The 26,183-nt window shown below is 40.4% G+C and overlaps 2 protein-coding genes across 2 annotated transcripts in view; one reads left to right on the top strand and one right to left on the bottom strand.

Moving 5' to 3' along the window:
* On the top strand, nt 1-20,391 carry LOC135709092 (cytosolic 10-formyltetrahydrofolate dehydrogenase). Its single transcript, XM_065231289.1, has 3 exons — nt 1-152; nt 17,458-20,155; nt 20,212-20,391. The coding sequence occupies exons 1-3, from the start codon at nt 108-110 to the stop codon at nt 20,265-20,267; spliced, it is 2,799 nt and encodes a 932-aa protein (XP_065087361.1). The 5' UTR covers nt 1-107; the 3' UTR covers nt 20,268-20,391.
* The window catches only part of dtr (defective transmitter release), a 19,020-nt gene continuing 13,222 nt past the window's right edge, over nt 20,386-26,183 (bottom strand). The window contains exons 5-10 of the mRNA XM_065231288.1: nt 23,563-23,705; nt 23,388-23,486; nt 23,262-23,326; nt 23,115-23,200; nt 23,015-23,058; nt 20,386-22,947 (exon numbers count right to left, since the gene is read on the bottom strand). Coding sequence (XP_065087360.1) covers nt 20,386-22,947; nt 23,015-23,058; nt 23,115-23,200; nt 23,262-23,326; nt 23,388-23,486; nt 23,563-23,705 — 2,999 coding nt within the window. The remainder of the gene's footprint in view (nt 22,948-23,014; nt 23,059-23,114; nt 23,201-23,261; nt 23,327-23,387; nt 23,487-23,562; nt 23,706-26,183) is intronic.

Genomic DNA, 26,183 nt, shown 5'->3' with positions numbered 1-26,183 from the left:
AGTAAAACGGGAATGAAGTGAAGTTTTTTTGGGTGTATTTTGAAGGTGTCTGACGGTTGAGAAATTTGTGAAAATTTGTGAATTGATTCAAGTGAAAGTGGACTAAAATGAGTGCTGCAACTGAATGCAACGGAGGGAAAACAAATGGATATGTTAGTATTGGATATGTGTGTTATGATTGTTGAATTGTTCATCCATCCAGAAGTGATCGGCATTTTTTGATTCACAAGTGAACCAGCATAGGGACATCATAGATTATTTGAGAGCAGATTTTAGTTTTTTTTTTACGAAATGTGTACTATTAAATTTGAAGCTTAATTTACAGCCTTTGTAAAATTTGTCGCACTGAAGCGTGCTCAGTTTATAAAACGGACACACACTTTAAGTCACAGCTTTGTTTTGGGACTACTCAGCTTAATACTTTCTTGGCCAAGTTTTAAGCTCTACTTGTAAGCAACATGGGAAACAAATATGCATTATATTTGAGGCGCTAGGTAATTTTGACATGTGCTTTAAAATTCAATTTTTATACTCATGTCAAAATAACTTGACCACCAAGATGAATTTTGCAATTGTGTCAAGTCAATTTTTTTTTCTAAAAGATGGTACGCACGAACTTAAATTATAAATAATTTTTGTAGAATAAAGTGTATGGACGATTTTGTTAAATTTTTAGTGTCATTTTTCGCTCAATGTTTACAGCTTCAGAAAATTAACAATAATATTTCAAAAATTCTGATTTTTCCTAATGCTGCAAATTTAAGCTATTCAGTCATAGTTTTCATCAATTTTTAATTAAATATATACTTTGAGAGCACTTTAAATAAATTTAGTTCTGACTATTGACTTTGTTAATACACTTTTTATCACATTGTGTTCTTATTAAGTGAACTGACAGGTGTGAAGGATGAGATTTTTACCAAAGGGATGCTACGCAAGTGTAGGAAGAGGATCCCATGAAAAAAAAAATGAAAAAAGCTTGTTTGTAAACGCGAGAACAAAATATTGCTTTTGTGGTATTTTGCAAATCACGAAATGAAGGCTTCGGCATGCCAGACTATTTTCGGCAACCCAAATTGAAACATTATTTTCACTGGATTTTCTTACGAAAACACTTCGCTCAATGCATGCAAACGATTCTTTATGCTTTCAGCTTCAATTTGACTATATTTTTACCACTGAGAAAAAGCAATCTAGCAGGGTTTTCTTGAAATGAAACACACGCTCTACAAATTGTAGCTGATTTCGAGTTGCCGATAATAGAACAGCAGATTTACATGCAGTTCAAATGGAACGGTTGCCGAAGAAAAACTGGTTGCCGACAATACTCGCTCTCACTAGAGAAGATTGAAGCTTTGTAAAAGCGTTTCAAAACAGTTTTTGCCAATTCTTTCGACTGAAGTTGTTAGAGCAGCTGGCAGCAAAAGATTGTAAACAAACCAATACTGCATATGTGTGCGTTCCTTAGAGAAAAAGGCTATAGAAAGAAGGTTGCTGCTTAGGTTGCCGAGAATACGTAAATTCCCCTATTTTGCAAATCATTTTTTTTTAAGTTTTGCTTTGATTGTTCATTCTAATGTTATGCGTCTGGTTATCATTAGTTTAAGCATTACATATTTTTGGATCATAATCTGTAAATGTCCCAAAAAACAATACGAGTATAATGAAAAATCAAAAATTGACACATAATTTTTGTTGTCCGTTTTATAAATAGAACAGTTAAATAAACAAATTGAAAAGTTATATGAAAACCTGATACAATATACAATGGTCCTAAGGTACAAAAAAAAAATACTTTTTACACGCACATTGGGATTGTCCACCTCAATACCCTCGCTCAACTCCCGTAGACCACCAGTCCAAGCCTTGCTCGATGTCGCTGGAACACTCCTGGTGATAATCCCTTGGTCATGACATCTGCAAGTTGCTCAACGGTCGGTTCGCAAAACAACTAGTCCTCGCTAAATCACCTCACGCATGAAGCGGTGCACATCTGCATGCTTCAAACGACCCGTGTCTCTTTCGTCCTCTGCTACTTTGATGGTTGACTGATTGTCTTCGTAATAGGTTACAGGTTCTTCCAGCGTTTTGTCCAAATCCTGTAATAATCGCTGCATCCAGATACCGTGGCATACAGTTACGCTGAGCGCCACTAGCTCGGCCTCCATCGATGGCAATGTTACAGTCGGCTGTTTCTTGGTCAACCACCCAACTAACAATTTTCGCAAAGTAAACGCTTTGCTCATTTCATTTATACAGCCTCAAGCTGTATTCAAATGTTATACGATATGAGAAAACCTTTACTCAACCTCTTTACAAGCAAATCTGGCGAACTTAGTCAGCTACTTATGGCTGTTATGACGGTTAGGACAAGCTTTTATTGCATATCTATTCACGCTTCTACACAGCTGTTATCCTGCTGTTTAGTTGTGTGTGAACTTGAAAGGCGCTTACTCAACCTTTACCCGATTATTCAATCATCACTACACAACTTTCTCTTAACGCTATGTTAAATATTGCTTACGCTTTTTTTTTTGTTGGAGGAACTTATCATGTTTATTTTACTGTGAATTAAATTAATCGAAATTATTTATAAGCACACCACCAAATTATTTTCACTGTACCGGAACCTGGAATTGAACTCGAGACGATCGCATTAACTTAGCTACGCCAACACTTTGAACTGACGTAAACAAATTAACAAGCCTTTCTACAACAAGATTGCTGAGTAGAGGCTTTATAATAGTGCACATGAATCACTTTTCTCGACTAGTCAATTCAGCTCTGTAAAGAAGCAGAGTAAAAGCTGTAAAACTGCACAAGTCTAAAAATAAACCTAGTTGACTGTAAAATAGCTTCCAAAGTAGCGCTAACACAGTGAATTAGTTGAAATGTCTTTCCTTTATTTAACGTCGGTCTCTGTTCCGCAATCTAGTGCCAATCACCGACGGACATCGATTGCCATCCATTGACGGCAACCGAATGTGCAGGAAGGCAGCTTCCAGACCTGCGTAGGATATCGCACCCATTCTCAAACACACATGAGGCGGGACCAACGGCTTTACTTCCCTTCCGAAGGAAGACGTGACCAGAGATTTTTATGCCTTAGAAAAATCCCACCGACCTCGGCTGAGATTGAACCCAGACCCATCGGGATGCTAGAAAGCAGTCACGCTTACCACTACACCATCGGCGCTGGCTTTTTGAATGAGTTGAGTAAAGGTTGTTTAAAGGGTGTCCACGATGAAATTGCCACACTATGAAATTGCTCTAACTTTTTAACCGTTGGGTAGAATTTAATGAAAATTTGGGTGGATTTAGTTCTTAGTGCATTATTTACATCCTGCAAGTTTTAAAGTCCTGTGATCAAAACTCGCGGAAATGGAGTCGAAAGAACAGCTCGTGCGTGATAAAATCTTGCGCATTCATCACGAGAACAAGGATCTCTCGCATCGTTCCATCGCTAAAACGTTGGGAATCGCGAATTCCACGGTGTCGCGAGTGATTAAGCGGTTCGAGGAACGGTTGACCACCGATCGGAAGCCCAGAAGTGAAGGAAAAAGCACAGACAAACAGACGTAACTCTTTGAAAAACTTGTTCTTGAAAACATAGTATCTCAAAACATATAACCTCAGTAACGACATCTCTCTGGCTTCTCGCGGAAAATAAGCTTGCTCGCTAACTCGTAAACAATATTGAATAAAAGTTCTATAGAATGTATAGAAACGTCAAAGTGATCCGATGCCAGCGCTGCGGCGAGTAGTTCGCGGAACTGATAATATTCAAATCAACCGTTAAATGCATGAACGAAGATACACAATGAAGAGTTACGTCTGTTTGTCTGTGGAAAAAGTATTCCGTACAACACCAAAAATCACAACCGCGTAGTTGGGGCCTTCAACCGAAATCCGAACGCCTCCGTTAGGGATGTGGCTAAGAAGCTGCACATAAGCCGAAGTTTTGTCCAGAAGGCCAAAACTATGGCTGGGCTTCGAACGTTCAAGGTACAAAAGGCCCCTAATCGCGACGAGAAGCAGAACAAGTCCGCCAAAACCCGTGCCAGGAAGTTGTACCTCAACATGCTGACGAAAGTTGAATGCTGCATCATGGACGACGAAACATATGTGAAGGCCGACTTCAAACAGATCCCCGGCAACCTGTTTTTCACGGCCAAGGATAAGTTCAGCGTTCCGGAGCATGTCCGCACTCAGAAGATGTCCAAATTTGCGAAGAAATTCCTGGTTTGGCAAGCCATCTGCACGTGCGGGAAGCGGAGTGCACCTTTCGTGACCCAGGACACGATGAACGGACAGGTGTACATAAAAGAGTGCCTCTGGGCGCTTAAAAAAGCAGCACCTTCTTAAACGACCTAAGGTAGTGAAGACAGTCGAGGAACTGAAGAAAGTATGGGTTTACATGCAAAAAACGGTTGATTCACAGGTTGTGCAGAATCTTATGGCCGGGGTTAAGGCCAAGGTGCGGGCATTTGCGTATGGACTGTAAATAAAATACGAGTAAAATGGTAAAATGAAGTTTAATAGTTATTTCTCAATCCCTGAAAATTGATGGCAATCGGATGAAAACTCGAATTTTGCGAATCAATTTTGTGTGTGGCAATTTCATCGTGGACACCCTTTAGTTGTTGAAAAAGCACTTTTGATGTTTATGTTATTCAGTTAGAGTTGTTGCTTGTTTAAAAGTCATCAAGTAAGTAATATATTCGCTTTATTAGCTTTGTTTTGAAGCTAAAAGTTGAAAGTTGATTAATATTTGCATAGAAGTTACATTAGCGTTTATTGGGTGATGTTATCCAGTGCGTCTGACAAATTGAATAATGGTTGTGAAAAAGTTGAGTAAACGCTCTCCAAAACAATTTTGCAAGCTTCTGCTTGTAGCTGTATCTACACGGTAAGAAAAAAGTGCCCAACGGCCAGTTCACTTTTACCTACTTTTGACTAGTTTGTCTCCTTTTCTCCTACTAATGTTGTCAAAAACGAAGGAGCAAAACCACCCAACAGGGGTAGTAAAGTGTGGGAACCCAACGTTGAGTATAATCATATTTACCTACTGTTGGGTACAACTAACTTACTTTTGGTTAAAAAGCCAGTGGAAAATTCCATACGAACTGCACACAAGTAAATTAAAATTACTTTGACCCGCTTTACCTACTTTTGGGTTCCTGCACTATAGTGCCGAGATGAGTGAAAAGAACTTAATTTTGGGTACTTTTTTCTAACCGTGTACAGCTTTGTTTCAGCTACTTTACAGCACAACGCTGTAAAGGTCGTCTTATAATGCTGAAAATGTTAGTTGAGCTACTAACCGTGCAGCCATGTACTCGCTTCGGATGCTCCTCCGTTGGACAGTTTTGATATTGATTGGGCCGCGATATCAATGTCACGTACATAAGGCACCGATGGCACTCCTCACCTTTCAGAAACGGCAAGCGACACTCAATTGGCGTTGAAATCGGCTTGCAGTCTTGCATGTTGAACCGCTGCAACAGATCTTCCAGAAAAGCGCGCTGGCTAATCCGCAGGTATCTATTTTCAACGTCTCGCTCAATTTTCATGCCAAGGAAGCTCTTAACCTCCCCGATGCCGGTCATCTCGAATTCGCCGGCCAGATATCTCTTCACCGCTTCAATCTCCTTCAGTTGTGTACCTATTATCAAAATGTCGTCCACATACAGCACCAGGAAGATCAACCCGTTCGTGGTTTGCTTCACATACAGGCAATGGTCACTTGCAGCTCTCTTGAATCCCAGCTTCTCGACAAAGCGATGAAACCACTCGTTTCATGCGTTGGAGGCCTGTTCCGGATTCAATCGACACACCAGATCCTTACCCTTTTCAAAACCTTCAAGAAGGCGGTTTTAACGTCCATTTGGTGGACTGCCATTTTCTCATGGTTAGCTACACCCAGGACAGTGTCGAAGTGTGTCGAGTTTCACAACCGGTGAATATGTTTCCGAGTAATCAAAGCCATACCTTTGCGTGAATCCGCCGTCTTCACTCCGCTTCAGCTGGAACACCCACTTGCATGTAATCGGGACACGAACAAGTGTTGTTCTTCTCCAAAGCTTGCATCTCCTCGTGAACGGCTGCTTCCCATTTCGGCCAGCCATGGCGCTTCTTCACCTCGGACAGCGTGATCGGCAGATTCTCTCGAATCCGATGTAATCCATCTCATAATCTCGCTGCCACGCTGGAAGGCGGCACTTTCGCTGCGGCCTTGGTGTCCACATTACGACCGCTTGCCTCTGCGGTTCTGCTGCCGCCATTCACCTTCATCCTGTGAGTTACCATGTTCCTCTGCTTCATCATCACGAATGGTTCCATCGGCGCAACTATAGAAATTCTCCACATCCGCATTATTTTCAGTAGTAACCTTACTTTCATCGTCCCAGTCAGCTTCAGATTCTTCGTGGATTTCACGGTGCCTACGGAATTGTCCACCACGATAACTTTTAAGTTCCAAAAAAGTTCCTTTTAGTTTTATTTATTCCATTTTTGATATTTTGATATTCACCATTAAAAAAACATCCACTCATCTAAGTTATTGGTTTCAACTTCGTATTTGCATGTTTGATTAAACTTATATTCACTGAGCTAGAGGTAATCTGGCAACGCTTGTTCAATAATTATTTTACGTTCGCTAGCAAAGAAGTGGAGTCGAAGTCATTTTATTGGTGTTTTATTTTGTTCACCAAGAGATTTGACCTCCAGTTTATATTAATTTTATGTATTCGATTACGTAAAATAGTGGAATGTTTCGAAGAACACATGTAAGTAAATGCAGTGATGATGACGATGTATAAAATATGAAATATACGATGTAAAATTATGAAATAATTTCTTTGAGTTTTCGGATGGCTTGTGTGTGAATGTATGTGAATACTAATGATGATGCTTGAAGAGTATTTAAACAAACAAGAACAATCCGAATTGAGTGACGGTATCTTGAGCCTTAATTGGGTTCTGATAAGACTCCCAAAATTTGAACTCATTTAGTAAGAAACTAACTTGGCACAAAACATTTGCAATTCATATGGAAATTACTATGGGAAAACCAATATCTACCTAACAATTCACAATATCACTCTAGTTAACTGATATCAGTACTTTTAGGAATTTTTTTCAGCTACAACTTGGCTGAAGACAACCTATCTATCAAAATAATTAATGATTCAAGTCACTAATGTCACTAATAAGAATACACAATCAACTGTTCATCAGGCAAGGTTGGTATTTCTGGCGCGTATAATAGAGTAACATAATCATGGCTACTATGACTGCACTGCAGAATACAGTGTGGCCCACAAAAAAAAAAGCTGCTTGATCATGCATAAGATAATAAGATTATCAATCTCTTAAGCAATTAATAACTATTTAATTTGACGTTTGTCTCAATAGGGATATTGCGCAAAGTTGTAGTGGAGGAAATTTCCCGTAAGAATAACTATAGAACCTTTTAACAGTGCAATATTGAAAATGGGTAGAAGACTATGAACAAAAAGTTTGGTTTTTCCATAGTAATTTTCGGGGGGGAGAAGCAGATGGCACTCACGGAATTCATTTCATAGCTGTTCTTCTTGTCATGAAAATTTGTGCCATTGAAATCAAATCAAAATAAGTGTAGCAAAATAGCTTGTTTTGCATTGAGCGTGTAGTGGTTGTTTGATATTGTTCAGTGTGCAGTGAGAAAATGTACTTCTCTGTTTTTGGTTGTAGTAGGCCCCTAAATATTTTGACAAAAACCTCGGTGAATGGTATTTTTCAATATTGATTTGAGTATATTTAATTAATGAATTTAAAAAAATAGTGCCCAATTGAATAAGATAGCTAGCTATTTTATGCAAAATTTCAATTCCAACATGCATATTACTTGTTCACCTGTAAGAAAGGCATCATCAGACTTTTATTTATTTATTTATTTATTCGTCAATCAATCAAATCGTAGACTACATATTAACATTAGGACTTATGTTCTATGACTTCGCAGGGTTCTGAAATATATTTTTAATTCTGTTAAGGGCATATTTAGGGAAATCCTTTCACAATGATGATTATAAACAGTCATCATCTGATTTACCGGTCCAAATTTAGCGTAATTGGTCCGATGGTGATCTACTGCGAACAACTGTCGATTGCGTAATTGTCGGGAAGGTGCATACAAATTTAACCTTGACAATAGATCAGCTGAGTCAATGCGTTGCGAAATGATATTGTTTAATAAAGAAATCTTTGCGTAATCCCGACGTTCTTTCAATGTTTGAATGCTGATCAACAAGCAACGTGCTTCATATGACGGGAGAGGAAAAGCTGTCCGACCTAACTTACGTAGTGCGTATAATAAAAATTGCTATTCGTTCTTCATGTTTTTTTTCTTATAGGGTGACCAAACAACGCTACAATATTCTAAAATTAACCTCACATAAGCAACGTAAAGTGATTTAATTGTATAAGGATCTTTCAAGTGGAGACCGAAACGTTTTATAAAATTAAGCATATTGCCTGCTCTATGTATTATTGTGTTATAATGGTCCACAAATGTCAATTTAGAATCTAGAATAACACCTACATCTCTTAAATTTTCACATTTTTGAAAATTTTCATTACCTAATGTAATACAAAAATTTTGTTTGTTTAGTTTTATACTGTACGTTATAAGATTACATTTTTTTAATATTTAGTTTCAATAGACTTTTACTACACCATCTGTAAAAAACATGTATTTCATTCTGAAACACATTCATATCGTTATCGCTTCCTATTTCTAAAAAGAGCTTCATGTCATCAGCGTATATAAATACCCTGATATTTTTTTTAAATAAGAGAGACGTCATTAATGTACACAATAAAAAGAAGGGGACCTAGGTGTGAGCCCCGGGGAACTCCAGACGTGACATGAATTGACTTAGATGTTTTCTCGTTGAATCTTACAATTTGCTGGCGATCAACTAAATACGATTTAATCCAGGTGAGGAGCTCCATCTCAATTCCCATTTTTTCTAATTTAAAAATCAGCATTGGGATATCAATTCTGTCAAACGCTTTGCTGAAGTCTGTATATAGAGCTTCTACTTGGTTACCTCTGTCCATTGCATTTAATACAAAGTCCACAAATTCCAAAAGGTTTGTGGTGGTTGAACGGCCTTTAAAAAAGCCGTGTTGTGCACTAGTTATTCTTTGTTTTATTCGGCCAAAAATGTTTTTTATTTATAATTGATTCAAAGAGTTTTGGAATGCACGAAATGATAGCAATCCCACGATAATTTCGAGCATCGGATTTTTTACCTGATTTATATATGGGTATTAAGTACGATTTTTTCCATTCCTTCGGGAATATACCGGATTCAAGCGACATATTAAACAGCCAGAACAAAGGGGTTGTGAGTTCAGTTGCTAAGTTTTTCATTAAAATAGGTGGGATTCCATCTGGTCCTGAACCTTTAGTGGCGTCCAAATCTCGTAGGTCATTTCAAATATCATGAAGCAAAATGTTATTAACGCCAACAGTAGTTGAAAATATTCATAATCACGATCATTATCTGAAACATTCGTGTATGTTTCTTGGAAAAAAGTGGCAAAAAGATTACATATATCATCAGAATTATTACCTTCCTTTTCATCCAACGTCATTTTTGATGGAAAGCTGCACGATTTCATTTTAGTTTTGACGTAATTGAAGAAGTTTCTTGGACATATACTCAGACAGTGCCAAAGAAATTGCATCATTAAGTTGATCACAAATACTTAAATACTTTTCGAGATTATCACAATTTTTATGTTTTCTGTATATTTTCATTTTCATTTTCATTTTGCAGCGTTTGGTGGGGCAATGGGAGCGCAAGTCAATCCAAAGCCAAGGATAAAGGAAGGGTAATGGCTGAATAGTCTATGCGGACCACTTGAACGCCATGGGAAAAGGAAGGGATTGAAGAGGTCGGTAATTGGGTGTTTTGAGGAAATGACACATAGTGATGCTAAATGTAAAGAAACCGAAAATCCATCTCCCACTGATTCATCCTTTCACATATATACCAAATTGATATTTTAAAGCAACCATCAAAATAAACAGACAATATATGAAAAGGCTAGTTGCCTCCCTAAGCGGACCGCCGCATCCTAACTCCTTTTTCAATCTACTTAATGTCATTAGGCTGTCTAAATTTTCGTTTGATGATTATGATATCTCATTAGCCTAATTTAATAAATAATTTAAATCTCTAATCCACCCAATCAACCATAACCCATGCTTTATTAAGTACCTGCACTTGTGCATACTATCCAAAATTTAACGTGTTTCAAGTTGTTTTTGACTTTGACCTATACTTATTATACATCAGTTCGTCCCAAGTGACTAAAATTCTTTACTCTGAAGTTAGTTTCCTAGCTGATTTTTAACTTACATAGGGTATATGCTCCAACTACGCTCACACGTTTCCACTATGTCGCACCACAAAAATACGTATGGGTATGTCACAATAGAAGTACGCCACAGTGGAAATCCCGAACCACAGTTCAAACACTTATCCCAAATCAAAATGAAGCACATATAAGATTAGTTACAATACCATGTATAAAAATGGTGTTTAACATTGTTCCCTGAGTAATACTTCAATGAAAACAACAATGAAAGCCCGTCACGCAAGTAGAAGGAGCACCGTTGGACACCCTCTAAAATACCTCAATAGTACAACTCCCGTACAAACCTATCTGTATAAAAATAAATAAAATAAGAGTGATATGCGGAAAAAAACCAGCCAGTATCACACCCAACGTCAGTGCCTATACGTAAGCGTAGCACGACGCAGCTCTTAAAAAAAGGAGTACAGGTGTTATAATATCGCTTCAGACTAGAACTTTCGTTCTCTCGTGCAATGGTTCATCAGAGAGGGGAAGCTCAGTAATCCTCATCGCATGCTCATGACGCCACTCCGCCACGGCATGAGCCAACGATGCCGGATCTAAACCAACCATCTCCAACGCTCCACTATGAAGCATTATATTAGGCCCGCCCACCAACGTCCAGGTTAAAAACTAGCCAAGGGGAGGACTTCATAATAACCCGGAGCGGTTCAATTGAATATCCTACTACACAAAAATAAGATTAAATAATTAGATTGGTCTCACCCGATATTCTTGAAATACTTGACGGTTTGAATGAAACATTGCCATTTCCAGACTTCGTGTTGTTAGTTTTCTTGAAGGTCTTGTGCTTAATACTTGATTTGTCTTTCGCTTCGTATTTCTAAGAATTGACTCTATAAATAAATAAAAAAAAAAAAAAAAAAACAAACACAACGCTTCCCGTCCACAAGCAGTAGACCGAATGCAGAATCTTTGTGATGATACTTTCCAAACGTGCATATCCATAGAAATAAATCCAATTCAATAAAGGATTGATTTCCACTGCGATTAAATCCGGCATTCCTACTAAAATATCAAATGCTGTGCTTAATCAGAGCAATAAACAATGTACGGTGATGATTAATCTATTAATATACTTTTATAAGCGGGTTCAAATGCACTTTTGGTAAGCATCAACACTGATCTGGCAATACTAGCGTGCATCTTTCCAATGTGGTAAAGATCCAGATCAGCCCTGGGACCTGGTAGCCTAATTAAACTACCTCAAGGTTTTGCCAAAGCCCAGGGAATTTTTATGTTTTCTGTATATTTTGTGAGTTAATGATATGATTATTGAACCAAACCAGATATTTGGAGGAATAATTGCGTCGTCTCCTTTTTAATGGAATTTCCTCGTGAATTACGTCAAACAGAATTTTATAAAAAAAAAACCTCCACTGCACATTCAACATTTACCTGATCCTTCAAAATGGTTTTTCAATTTAGTCCATTGAATTTATTTTTAATATTATCATAATTAGCATTTTTGTAGTCGAACACATTTTCATACTCACTGTCGTTGGGGTGTTGACTGTCATGAACAAATATGGAATACTCGATTGCTGTGTGAAATGTGCTTGGCTTCCAATAACAGTTTGTGGCAGCTTGATTCTGGCTCCATTTGACGTTCATTTTTTTTTTAACTCTTTATTTGTTCCAAATTCAAAATAAATTACATTTCATTTTAACCAAGTTGTTCCAGTTACTAAGTAACTTACCAGTCTTAATTGTTAATTAATTAATTAATTAATTAATTATATATCTAAGTGTTGCTTTAAGAAATTCAGTATTTAAACAGGTTGTTTATACCTGCATGTCAGTATAACAATTTTTATCTTAAAACTAAATCTTATCTAAGTATAAAGGGAGTTAGTCGTTGCAATTGAGAATTGCAACGATTTTTGCCTGAAATTATTAAATATTTTGTTGGACATTTGTACTAAAGTCTCAACATTGGAAATTCTATGTACCTCGGTAGTACTGTACCAGGGAGGCGACTTCAAAATCATCTTCAGAACTTTGCTCTGAATCCTTTGAAGTGCTTTTTTTTTCCTGGTAGTGCAACAACTAGACCATATTGGCACAGCGTAAAGCATGGCCGTTCTAAAAACTTGTTTAAATATTAGAAGTTTATTCTTCAGGCAAAGTTTGGATTTCCTGTTTAAACATTTTATAAATTTATTACATTTGGCTTGAATGCCCTCAATGTGATCTTCAAAAGAAAATTTTTGGTCAAGTTCTAATCCAAGATATTTCACTTGACTTGACCAAGAAATTGGAACTCCGTTCATAGTGACTATGTGACTACTACTAGGTTTTAAAAAGGAAGCTCTAGACTTATGTGGAAATATTATAAGTTGAGTTTTGGTAGCGTTGGGAGAAATCTTCCATTTTAGTAAATATCTAAACTTTTTTGCAGTCTGCTGCAAATAACACGAAGATTTCTTCCTTTAGGGGAAATGCCTGTGTCATCAGCGAACAAAGATTTGTGGCAACCCTGAGGCAAATCAGGGAGGTCCGAAGTGAAAATGTTATACAATATAGGTCCAAAAATGCTATCCTGAGGAACCCATGCTCTAACAGGTAGTCGTACAGATTTGAAATTTTGATAATTAACCTGTAGAGTTCTGTCAGTTAAATGATTTTGAACTAATTTCATAATATAGAGTGGAAAATTAAACTTTTTCAATTTAGCAATCAAACCTTCATGCCAAACACTGTCGAATGCTTTTTCTATGTCTAGAATAGAAGAGCAACTCCAGTTGGGCAGCCTTCAGATTTGTTTTAACGAATTAAATTTGTAACTCTTAAGAGTTGATGAGTAGTTGAATGCCCATGGCGAAATCCAAACTGTTCATCTGCAAACATTGAGTTCGCTTCATTCTATTTAAAATTATCTTTTCAGAAAGTTTACTTATTGAAGAAAGCAAACTTATTGGACGGTAGCTAGAAGCTTCAGCTGAATATTTATTCGGCTTCAAAATTGGAACAACTTATGAATTTTTCCATTTATCAGGAAAGTATGACAAATAGAAACATCCGTTAAATAATTTTACCAAGAAAGACTCTCTGGGAGCTTTTTGATGAGGATATACAAAATTCCATAATCACCTGGATCTTTCATATTATTAAACTTTTTAGTTCTTCTTCTTCTTACTCGCATTTTCAAGCTTATTGCTTAGCGCATATTAGCTTATTGCGTGCTCTCAAACTTAGTGTTCTAAATGCACTTCCACAGTTATTAATTGAGAGCTTTCGATGCCAATACCAATGCATGCATTTGTATATTGTGTGGCAAGCACAATGATACTCTCTGCCCAGGGAAGTCGAGAAAATTTCCAACCCGAAAGATTCCCTCGACCGGATCGGGAATCGAACCCGCCGCCTCCGGCTTGGTAATACCGTGCCTTTACTGACTAGGCTATGAGACTTTTTAGTTATAGATCTTAATTCGCCTAAATCAGTCCCCCAGGTATCATCAGAAAAAAAAAATGTCTCGAGAGAAAATATTCAGATAATCCCGAGCAACCTGATTCTCAATAAGACTAGTAAGACACAAACTGAAATTATGGAAACTCTCGAATTGCTTAGCTTTTTCCAAATTTGTGATCAAAATTGTACCACCTTTTTTAGGCGCTGGAATAGGCTTTTGAGGTTTTTTTTTCAATTTTTTTGTGAGTTTCCAAAAAGGTTTGGAACTCGGGTCTAATTTAGAAACATTATTTTACATAAGTTTTGTTCCTCAGGGCAGAGAATCGCTGTTTAATTTGTTTTTGCAAATCTCGCCAGATAACTTTCATGGCAGGATCGCGTGTTCTTTGATATTGTCTCCTATGGACATTTTTAAGACGAATCAAGAGCTGAAGATCGTCGTCTATTATAATTGAATCGAATTTAACCTCACATTTTGGTATTGAGGCAGCTCTTGCTTCAATTATAGAAGTAGTCAGAGATTCAAGAGCATAATTAATTTCATCTTTGGTTTGCAAAGGAATGTTTGGATCGAAGTTATATTCCATAAATGTTCGATATTGCTCCCAATCAGCCCTATGGTAATTGAAAGTAAAGCTGTTGGGATTAGAAATTATTTCTTGGGATATTTCAAAAGTTACTGGAAGGTGATCAGAACCGAAGTCAGCATGGGTAACCAATTGGCTACAAAGATGACATGAATCAGTTAAGACCAAATCAATAGTTGAGGGATTTCTTGCAGAAGAAAAGCATGTTGGGCTGTTTGGATATTGAATAGTGTAATAACCTGCAGAACAATCATCAAACAGAATATTACCATTGGAATTGCTTTGAGCATTATTCCATGAGCGGTGTTTCGCATTAAAATCACCAATAATGAAGAATTTAGACCTATGACGGGTAAGTTTCTGAAGGCACCCTTGAGAAAATTCTTTTGCTGGCCTACGCATTGGAATGGCAAATAGGCAGCTATAAACGTATATTGTCCAAATTTTGTATCAACAGAAACTCCCAAAGTTTCAAAAACTATGGTTTCAAATGAAGAAAGAATGTTATGTTTGATTCGTCTATGAACAATGATGGCAACGCCACCACAGGGCCCATCAAGACGATCATTTCTATAAATGAAATAATTTGCGTCCTTCTTAACCTTATGGTCAGATTTAAGGAACGTTTCAGTTATAACGGAAATATGCACGTTATGAACTCTCAAAAAGTTAAATAGCTCGTCTTCATTATCTTTAAGAGATCGAGCATTCCAATTTAAAATATTAAATGCTTTAAAATCCATTACTGAGTTTTAAAGTCATGACAATATTGTTTGCAAACTTTACTCCAGTTTGAATAGCATAAAACATGGAGTTAGATTTAAGCATATCAGAAATCATGTCAATCAATGATTTCTGTAAAAATTCCATTTTAGGGGCAGTAATGCTTCCTAAGCCAAAATTGTCAAAATTTCCGTTAGAATTACGTTGGTTAGTATTTTGATTTCTACCATAGCAGCATAGGTAGCTCCATTAACTCGCTGAACATTGTTAGCAGCGAGGGGAGTAGGTACAGATGAAAAATTTGAAGCAGGGGTGATATTTGTACCTACGGGTACGAATGTAGAATTTGTTCCTCGCTGACCGTTGCAGAGGAATTTGTACCTGGTCGGAAACGTGGAGCGTTTCTTACTTGTCGGTTAGAACGAGATTGTAGGATCGCTTTGCGAGTCTTACATTCCCAAAAATTGGATTTGTGGTTTTCACCACAATTTGAACATTTAAATTTCTTAGGATCTTCCTTCACAGGACAGTCGTCCTTTGCGTGAGAGGAATCACCACAATTCATGCATTTAGCTGGCATGTAGCAATTTTTAGTTCCGTGACCCCATCCCTGGCACTTCCGGCACTGAGTGAGGTTTTGGAAATTTCCTCCAGTCTTCCTGAAATGTTCCCACTTCACTCGGACATGGAGCATAAGGCTAGCTTTTTCTAAGGCCTTAAGGTTGTTTAGTTCACTAGACTTGAAGTGAACTAAATAAAAATCATTAGAAATCCCGTTGCGCGAATCGCCAGGACGGGATTTCATTTTCATTTTGATTACTTGGAGTGGCACAACTCCAAGTAATTTTGCCAGTTCATCTTTGATCTGATCCAGGGATTCACCACTGGGCAGTCCTTTCATGACAACCTTGAACACACGTTCAGTTTTGGTGTCGTAAGTAAAAAATTTGTGCTTCTTCTCAGTAAGATACTTGAGAAGACGATTGAATCCGTCAACGGTTTCAGCCAATACACGGCATTCACCCCGAAGGCCAATTTGAAGTGAAAACTTAAAGTAAACGAAGTTCAAAAGTTCCGTGCAAAGAGCATGGATATCTGAAGTGGTTATCACAATAGGGGGAATCTTTTCCTTCTTGGCATTAAGCCGGGAAAGTTTACTAGATTTTTTTCTTGGATGATGGATCATTCTCATCATCCGTTAGAAACTCAAATTGATTGCTCAAATTAATTTCATCAGAAGGGGGATCAAGAGATTTCCTTTTTCTTTTGCTCTTAGGCGCCATGGTGGCAGTAAATTTATTCAAATCGACTTCCAAGCAGATTACTATAAGAATCCGAAGGATCGAAGAGGAATTTTCCAAATCGATATCCAAGAAGGATTGCCACGGGTAGGGTCCAAACAAGGATCGAAGAAGAATAAGAGTTGAACAAGGTAGACATTTTACAGGTTGAGCACTGAAAAGTGCTGTTTAAATGTGTTGTAGCTTTAGGTAGTTGCAGCACTACTGCCTTCAGCAAAAATCAAATAGATCGCACGGCAAGAGAGCGCGATGCGGACTGATTTCGAAACTATCCTCAATTTTATTATCCTTTTGTACAGGTTCACGTCCCGTTTCATCTGCGGTTCCCCGGGTATCCATGCTTGTTCGTTTCCTTCCCAGCACCATTCGCTTTATCGATTGCATTCTTCAGCCTTAGCGCCTTGTTGCAATCGATCAGGCTGAAGGAAACCAACATGTAGTCCTCCACCATCGAAACGATGGCTGCGTTAAGCTTCTTCAACCCGCCCATTGAACTATCAACATATTCCAGTGGGCAGTGCAAGTCCAGCACATCGGTGTAGTATTCAAGATTTAAGGCCAGTTTCGACTCGAATTCCTTGAGACAACCGGCTCTGCTGAGGGCGTTCAAGTGCGGTAATCCGATCTGGACCATGATGGGATATGTTCCCTAGTGAGCAATTATGCGTAGTTTCATGGAATTCGGAGAGGGAAAAATAAGATCGATTCGTCAGTTGGCGTGGAACTGCTCTATTGACGATCGAGAAGAAGTACAGATTATTCCTTGCCAAAACAACTTACACGCATTCTTTTTTTTAGAATGTTTATTAAATTTATTTCAGCACTGATTACTATTATTTGCATAATACCAGCAAAAAATCCTTATCACATGTTATGATTTGACTGCATTCCCCTCAAATGTCTTCATAACAGCTAGGGGAGCTAGACCTTCCACCGCAATCAACGCCGAAGGCACCGATAAAGACACTCATCTCGCTGTCATATTCTTATCGTTTCAGTTCAACGGGAACGGTCATGCGGAGGACCTGAAAATTGCCATTATCGGGCAGAGCAATTTCGCTGCCGAAGTTCTGGAAGTTCTGCTGGAACATCACCACATCGTGGTAGGAGTCTTTACCATCGCCGACAAGGGCAGCCGCGAGGACGTCCTTGCCACGACCGCTCGCCAGCTGAACATTCCGGTATTTAAAATCTCGGCATGGCGTCGCAAGGGTGTCCCCATCCCGGAGGTTTTGGAAAAATACAAATCGGTAGGAGCCAATCTGAACGTGTTGCCATTCTGTAGTCAGTTTATTCCGATGGAGGTGATTGATGGAGCCAAATTCGGAAGCATTTGCTATCATCCATCAATTTTGCCGAGGCATCGCGGTGCGAGTGCCATCTCGTGGACCTTGATCCAGGGAGACGACACGGCAGGCTTTTCGATCTTCTGGGCCGATGATGGACTGGATACGGGACCGATTCTGCTGCAGAAGCAGTGTCCGGTTAATGGAGACGACACACTGGATACGTTGTACAAAAGGTTCCTGTATCCGGAGGGAGTCACCGCTATGGTGGAAGCAGTGGATATGATTGCCGACGGGACTGCACCGAAGATTCCGCAGACGGACATTGGCGCAACGTATGATCCGGCGTTATTCAGAGAGGAGAATCAGTACATCAATCTGAGCCAGTCGGCAGAGAAAATTTTCAATTTCATCAGAGGATTGGATTCAGTTCCAGGGGCGTTGGCGGTCATCATCGAGGAAGACGGAAGTGAGTGTCCCGTGCGCTTGCATGGGGCATCTCTTTGTGGTCCAGCCTCGTTGGATAATGCAAATGCGATCATGTTCAAGGGAGCTGCTGGTTTGGCTTTCGTTGATCGGGAAGGAATCTTCATCACCGGAACCGATGGACAGCTGGTCAAGGTGAAGCGTGTGAAAAAAGGAAGCAAGATGATTCAGGCGAGTCAGTGGTTTGCCCAAGCGAGTAAGAAAGTGGTACCGTTGGAGTTGAATGAACGAGAGGTTGAGATGGAAGGCATTCTGAAGAACATTTGGAAGTCTATTTTGAAGGTAGAGATCGAGATGGACACGGACTTTTTTGCTTGTGGAGCTGGTTCAATGGATGTAGTTCGCTTGGTAGAAGAAGTCAAGGATGCATTGGAGATTCCTTTGGAGAATGAGAACCTCTTTATGGCTCCCAGTTTTATGGAGTTTTTGAATGAAATCATCAGGCGTACCAGAAATGGAACAGGCCAGGAAAACTCCGGTCCAGAGTATGATTCTGTTATTCTCAGAGAAAACAAGAAGATCATCCCAGTGCCGACGCAAATGTTTGTCAACGGACGATTTATCGACGCAGAAAATAAAAAGACCCTAGACAATGTTAACCCGACTACGGAGCAAGTAATCTGCAAGGTAGCAGCAGCATCTAAATCGGATGTAGATTATGCAATTAGAAGTGCACATGATGCTTTCAAAGGTATTTGGAGTCAAGTTTCTGCTAGAGAACGGGGTCAGTTGATGTACAAACTTGCTGACCTCATGGAACAGTACAAGGAGGAACTGGCTACCATCGAATCAGTAGACTCGGGAGCAGTTTACACGCTGGCTCTGAAAACTCACGTTGGTATGTCAATCGATGCTTGGCGGTACTACGCGGGTTGGACAGATAAGATAGAAGGTTCAACAATTCCAGTAAATCCAGCAAAACCAAACAACGTGTTAACTTTCACCAAGCGAGAACCGATAGGTGTTTGCGGTTTGATTACGCCGTGGAATTACCCTCTGATGATGCTGTCGTGGAAAATGGCTGCCTGTATAGCGGCCGGCAACACTGTAGTCATCAAACCGGCTCAAGTTTGTCCCTTGACCGCCCTGAAGTTTGCTGAGCTAACCGTTAAAGCTGGATTCCCTCCGGGAGTGATCAATGTAGTTACCGGAGCCGGTTCGATTACAGGTCAAGCAATATCTGAACACCCCTTGGTACGGAAACTCGGGTTCACCGGATCGACACCTATCGGGAAGAAGATCATGGCTGCCTGTGCCGAATCTAACATCAAGAAATGCTCGATGGAACTTGGTGGAAAGAGTCCGCTGATCATTTTCGCTGATTGTGACATGGACAAGGCGGTTCGATTGGGAATGTCTTCCGTATTCTTCAACAAAGGAGAAAACTGCATAGCCGCTGGACGGTTGTTCGTGGAGGACAAAATCCATGACGAATTTGTTCGCAAGGTTAAGAAAAATATCAAAACAATGACGATTGGCGATCCGCTCAATAGGGGAACCGCTCACGGTCCGCAGAATCACAAGGCACATATGGACAAATTGATCGAATACTGTGAAATTGGAGTGAAGGAAGGAGCGAAACTAGTCTGCGGAGGTAGCCGGGTGCCAAACATGAAGGGTTGGTTCTTTGAACCGACCGTCTTCACTGACGTTCAGGACCACATGTTCATAGCAAAAGAGGAATCGTTCGGACCAATCATGGTCATTTCAAAGTTCCACAGCAGTGATTTCGATGCGCTCGTTCAGAGGGCGAACACCACGGAGTATGGACTGGCAAGTGGAGTGTTCACCAAAGACATCCGCAAAGCTATGCTCTTCGCTGATAAGGTCGAAGCTGGAACTGTATTTGTCAACACGTACAACAAGACGGATGTAGCAGCTCCTTTCGGAGGATTCAAACAGAGTGGATTCGGGAAGGATTTAGGTAAAATTCAATTATTAGAAAATACGAATTTTATGTAACACTTTGTATGATTTCAGGTCAAGAAGCTCTGAACGAATACCTCAAAACGAAATGCGTGACAATCGAGTATTGATCGTAATCTCAAAAGGCAGGCCTTCACAACATGGATGATCCAGATTGAACAGCATGTATTTTCAAACACGTGTGTATTTATTAAATTAAGACGCTACTAAGTGACAAGAGCTTACAAACTAAAAGGCTTCATTTTCATCACAACTGTTAACGCATTTCGGAAAGAAAGGGTCCTCAGAATCATCGCCATCTACTGGCTTGGATTCAATATCCTCCAAATCCTTCCGTGGACTATCTAGTGGTACAGGTTGTTCTTCTTCTTGCTCAGCAGCATTTTCCATATCTCCGGGTTCTACCCAAGCCGTTGTCTTTTCAACAACTTCCACTGCACGTTCCTCGGCACCTTCATCAACCTCAATCAACTCGATTTCGTTTGCGCTGGACTCCCCTCCAGTCGTAGCGATACTCACTTTCCGGCTAAGTATCAAATATTCATCAAACAGCTGATTGGACAACCTTCTTTCCAGCATTCGGCAAGCCTTATCTAGATTCGCAACAGTATCATCACTGGAATCTTCATCCTCACCGTGACAACGAATAAACTGGCGAAACTTTTGGATGATCGGATGAGAATTTAGGTTGATGTTGTTGCGAAAGTCTTCAATGTCATCAAATTGCTTCCAGTACTGATCAACCTGGCTATTCAAACACTGCTCGACTTGTGCTTCTTGCGAGAACTCATCCGTTGCTTCCGTGACAATGTCATAAAGCTCGTCTTCAGTCAGTCGATCGATTTCCTCCTGAATTGCGATGAATTTTCGATAGACTGGATCCTGCGTAAACTCGTTGATCACATTGGGTTTCAATTCTGGCTCCAAAATTGGTACGGGCTTGGGAGAGGCTAAAATTTCCAAAAGATCATGATCTGGCCTTATGAATTCCGTCAAATCCTCTTCGGAAGAGGCTTCCGAGGATTCATCTGAATTTGGCTTAGATCCTTCGGCGTGATTTTTCTCTGGTTGAGCAACCATCTTCTTTATAATTTGCTGTGCAACGCATTCCTCTGCAACAGGCTCGTCATCCTGCTCAGACGACAGCTCTGCCTCCAATTCCTCTGGGATATCTTCTTCAAATTCAGAAGATGGTTTACGCAAGTTCTGCACCTTTGGCTCTTCGTTGATGTTCTGTATGAGATCATCAACTTTCCTGAGCTTCAATCCGATCTGATCGTAGTCTTCCATGATGTTCGACAGTTGATCGTGGATTTGATCAATATGAGTATTGTACAAATCCTTTTGGGCAGTCACTCGATCAATCAAGCTCTGCAGCTTTTCCTGATCATTTCTGAACGTTTGCAATCTGTACTCATTGAAGTCGTGTTCCTGTCCCCCAATTGAAATCTTCTGCTCCTCCAAGTTCATATCAACCGAGTTCTGTCGCTCGATCAAGCGGTCAATCATTCCCTCTTTCGATTCTTGTGCTTCCATTTTTGCTTCTTTTACTTTAATCGCATTGCAGCTTCTTTCCATGCTCTTAAGGACACCTTCGTAGATAATTGGCTCGGTACGCTTGGACTTGGCTGTTTGGGGTCGCGCAATCTTGCATCGGCTATCCTCCTCCGACTTAGTGTCCAAAACTTTTGCCGCCAGGAAGAAGTTCTTGTACTCATCAATGCATTCCGCAATAGATTTATCCTTCTCCAAGCAGGTCGGATGCTTTGAAGTTACTGGTTCATCCTCCGAGTCTGTAGAAGTGGTCGAATAGTTTGTAGCAAGTTTGGGATGTTTGTTCGGAATGATCTTATCGAACATGTCTTCACTGTCCGAAGAGTCCGTGCCAGAAGTCACCGAAATGCTGCTGCTCCTGCATTCGCGATCGTCATTCGTAATATCCGTGGGTTCCGATTCGGAATTGTCCATTTCTTCCAAGGTCACCTCTTTGTATTTCTTGCATTCAGTAGAGGGCGGGCGAGACTCTATTTTGCTGATCAGTTCACCTTCTTTGGACTCCATCGTTATGGAAATTCCTTCACTGCTTTCGATCATCACATTAAGCGTATCGTCTTCCTGCTCGGTGAAGATCACCTTTTCCATGTTCTTGCTAGATGGTACATCTTCTTTCTGTTCCTCCTCCACATCAGATGGATCGATCTCTTCGATCAAGGTTTTTGGTTCAGTGTCACAACTGCGCTGCGACACGGGTGATCTATCGGTAGGATCTTCGGCAATTAAAGTCTTCAACGGTTTCAATATCTCCAATGGGTGCTTTTCGGTATGCATTAATGATTCACGGTCATCAGCTGCAGTCGAGTCATTGCTATTTGCTTCCTGATCTTCATCAGATGGTATTTCTTTAACTTCAGCTAAGGGTGCGTCATTCTCGTTTGTATCATAATTATGGTTCAATCCTTCATCATCCGAAAGGATTTCTTCAATTAACTTTTTCTTCGGCTGAAATCCAGTTTCTACAGCTAGAAGCTCTTCCGCATGTTCATTGTTCTCAACTTCATTATCCTTCTCATCAAAGTCGTCGCCATCAGCTCCGCTCTCTCTGTTGACAGAAAATCTTTGAAAAATCTCCGTTGATCCCGTAGCACTGGAAGTAGTGCATAACATTGTTTCTACTTCAGCCCATGCTTGCTCGTTCGTCTTCTGATTGATTTCCAGCATCGACTGGAAATCTTTAGCATCTTTGGATGCATTGGTCTCCACCTTCTCCTCTTCGTCACTACTTGTTTTCAACTGAAATAAGCATAAAGTGTTCCATAGCATTTATTCACCTGGTAATCAAGTAAATATTGAAACTTACTAATTCTGACTCCCCATCACCCCGATGGCGCATCCTCAAGGTGGCTACGAGTTTGTTCATAGTTAGCATATTTGCGCAGTAAAATAATTGATTAAATTACCATTGATATTTCGGCGAATCTTTCTCTGCTCTTCCTTTTTCCAACGTAGAAGCTCCTTGCGTTCTTCTTCGTAGCCCCCTCGTTTCCTAAAAAACGGAAGCGAATTCTCTATCATGATTTACAAAAATTACAAAACTTATCACAAACCAAGCTTCGGCGCATGCCCGGTCACGATCAAACACTGGGCGAGTATCCAAATAAGTGAGATTTTTCTGTTTCAAAAGTAGGGTTTAATAAGTTTCCGAAATTAATCGTAACGTATGAACGACTCACACATTCCAGAATCAGCGTCTTCCGGTATGATGGGATCTCGTTGACCACCGGGTTTCCCGTCATGGTAAGTACGCGCAGTTCCTTCATGTCTCCCAAAATCTGAAGATGCAATCATTCAATCATCAATCAACGTTAATTTTAAATATTTAGATACTACGAAAAAGGACGGACAAACCTTTACGATGGCGATATCCTCGATACGATTGTGTGAGAGGTCCAAAACCGAAACGAAGTGACAGTGGCGTAGTTCATCCACGCTATCAGCAGTTTTCAAGTAGTTATGCGACATGTTGAGAGTGTTCAGCACCGGGAGAATCTCTGAAAAAATAGTAATTATTTGCAACTTTAACTGGATTCCTCAAAAGTACGATAACGCTAATTCAAGTGCGTGATAAAGTTGCATTTTTTTTTAAAATAAAAAGCGAAGATTGATTAACAGAAATATCTTGGCACACATTATTTTAACCTCGTTGGCTACAATCCAGAACACTATTCACAAGCAAAATAAACATTTGGTACATATTAAGTAACTACTCGTCAAGAAACGTAACACGAATTGTGGGTCTGAAGTGAAAAAAATTATGAAGTTTTTCCAGGAAAACAGCAGATATACCTAGTCTATCTATTTTTAGATGAGTGGAATTGACATTCAATTGGATTAATCGTTCATTTTTATTTAACTGACAAATAAATGAGTCAAATGTGTTAGCTTTACGGAGCCGATACATCATAGTTTGATATTTAACAAGAATAATTAAGAATTACGTCTAGTAAGGGTGGATCGATTACTCGCGTTTGACTCGAGGTTAGAAGGGGTAACATTTTAACTGTAAAATACTTCAATAACATAAACCTAAACAAACTGAATTGTAGGAGGGCAAAAATATCACTAAACTGTTTTCGGTCGGTGACATGACATTTTTGCGCACAACAGAGGATGAAACCAACGTCACTCTCAGAGTCACACTCTCTATTATCTGACTTATTACCTCATACGTCAAAATATAGGAATCAATACTAAGTTATAAATAAAGCCTTCCATCAATATTTTATTTGATCGTCAACCTCATCGAAGCGCAGTACGAGGCTTTCTCATGCAGAGTGTTGCACAACGGAGCTTTGTCTGACCCGATTCGGGTAATCGCGGGTGTGAGGCAAGGATCTATATTATCAACGCCACTGTTCCTCATCGTAATCATTTGATTCTCTGCTTGATCGTCAAGCAGTTCAGTTCGGTGTTAGCTCGCTCTCTCGAGTTGTTTGAAAAGTTCGTGGCGATAGTGTTCGCTCTCTTTCTCTTTCGTGGTTTGTCGTGCGTGTGTGTGTGCCCCGAAATGGGAAAGATCGGTCGCGAAGCCCGGCGAAGGTCCAGAACCCCGGTGAAGGAAGCTACGGTGTGCCTACCTCGAACAGGTTTGCTGTTCTCCCCATGGATGGGAATATCCAGCCAGCTGTGTTGGAAAAACGCAGCAAGAAGAGGAAGAAGAATCGAGGCCAGTCCGATGTCACTGCGACGAACGCCAGCGACATCGGTGATTTCGGTGACGCCATCGCCAACGCCACATCCGACTGCCCTGCGGTGGTGCGGTGGTGCTCACCAAGGATCCAACAAGCAGTGCCCTAAACGCGACGATTTCAAGCGCATCCGAAATCAGGCGTGCACCAAAAATCAACCAGCACGAAGGAAGGATAAGGCCCCGGCTTTCAGGGCGGAGGACTTTCCGCCTCTTCATGGACAAGCGAATCCAAGGGTGCGAACCACCCCCCCTCAAGAAACGTCTGGATCTTCTGCTGGACAAAGCTCTCCATCCCCCCTGGACTCTGGAGACAACCAACAGCTTAACCAAATAATCCCGATCTGTTCACAGCGGATGAATTGATGGAGATTTTCATCAATATGACCGGTGCTCTACGTAAGTGCCGCAACAAGCCCGAACAGATCCAAGTGCTCGGTAAGTTCATCATCCAGTATGGTGTCTAAGCCGCTAACCATCGCTACCTGGAACGCTTGCTCTGTAAGAGCAAAACATATTGAGCTTGCCGACTTCCTCCGCAAGCATAGCATCGACGTAGTTCTTATAACCGAGACCCACCTAAAGTCCGGTGACAGCTTCTGGTTGCCTGACCACAACATTATCCGGCTTGATCGCACCAGCTCCAAGGGGGGGGGGGGGGGGGTGTAGCGGTCATCGTCAGAAAGGGAATCAAGTTTTGTACTCTGCCCCAGATCCGCACTTCTATCATCGAGGCCGTTAGTGTGGAGGTGGAATCACCAACTGGAAACGTCCGGTTCATCGCTGTTTACTGCCCACGCCAGTGTACCGCAAGCAACGGATTAGGAATCCAATTCAAGAAGGACCTGACCGCCATCACCCGTACTAGCTCCCGATTCATCGTTGGGGGCGACCTGAACGCCCGCCATGAAGCTTGGAGGAACTACCAGAGGAACCGGAACGGATGTCTATTGTTCGACCACGCACAACATGGTCTGTACACTGTGCAATTTCCGGACGAACCAACTTTCATCTCTCCGGCGGGAAATCCCTCCACTCTGGACTTTTTCCTGACAAACATCGGACTATCCAAGCCGGAGGCGCACAACGATCTCAGCTCCGACCACCAACCGGTGGTGACTGAAGTCGGTGTCAACGTGGTTCCTGCTAGAAGCTGCCTGCGTAAAGACTACCGCCATGTCAACTGGGTACAGTACGGACGAATGGTAGACAGCAACATCAATGAAAATCCACTGCTCGACACTGTAGATGACATCGACCGGGCGTTGGAAGGACTCCAACA

This window comes from Ochlerotatus camptorhynchus, unplaced genomic scaffold (assembly GCF_037179485.1).
Source record: "Ochlerotatus camptorhynchus isolate MF236.1 unplaced genomic scaffold, CSIRO-AGI_Acam_v1.1 ptg000349l, whole genome shotgun sequence".
NCBI lineage: Eukaryota > Metazoa > Arthropoda > Insecta > Diptera > Culicidae > Ochlerotatus > Ochlerotatus camptorhynchus.
This window is presented reverse-complemented; position numbering and strand designations above follow the sequence as displayed.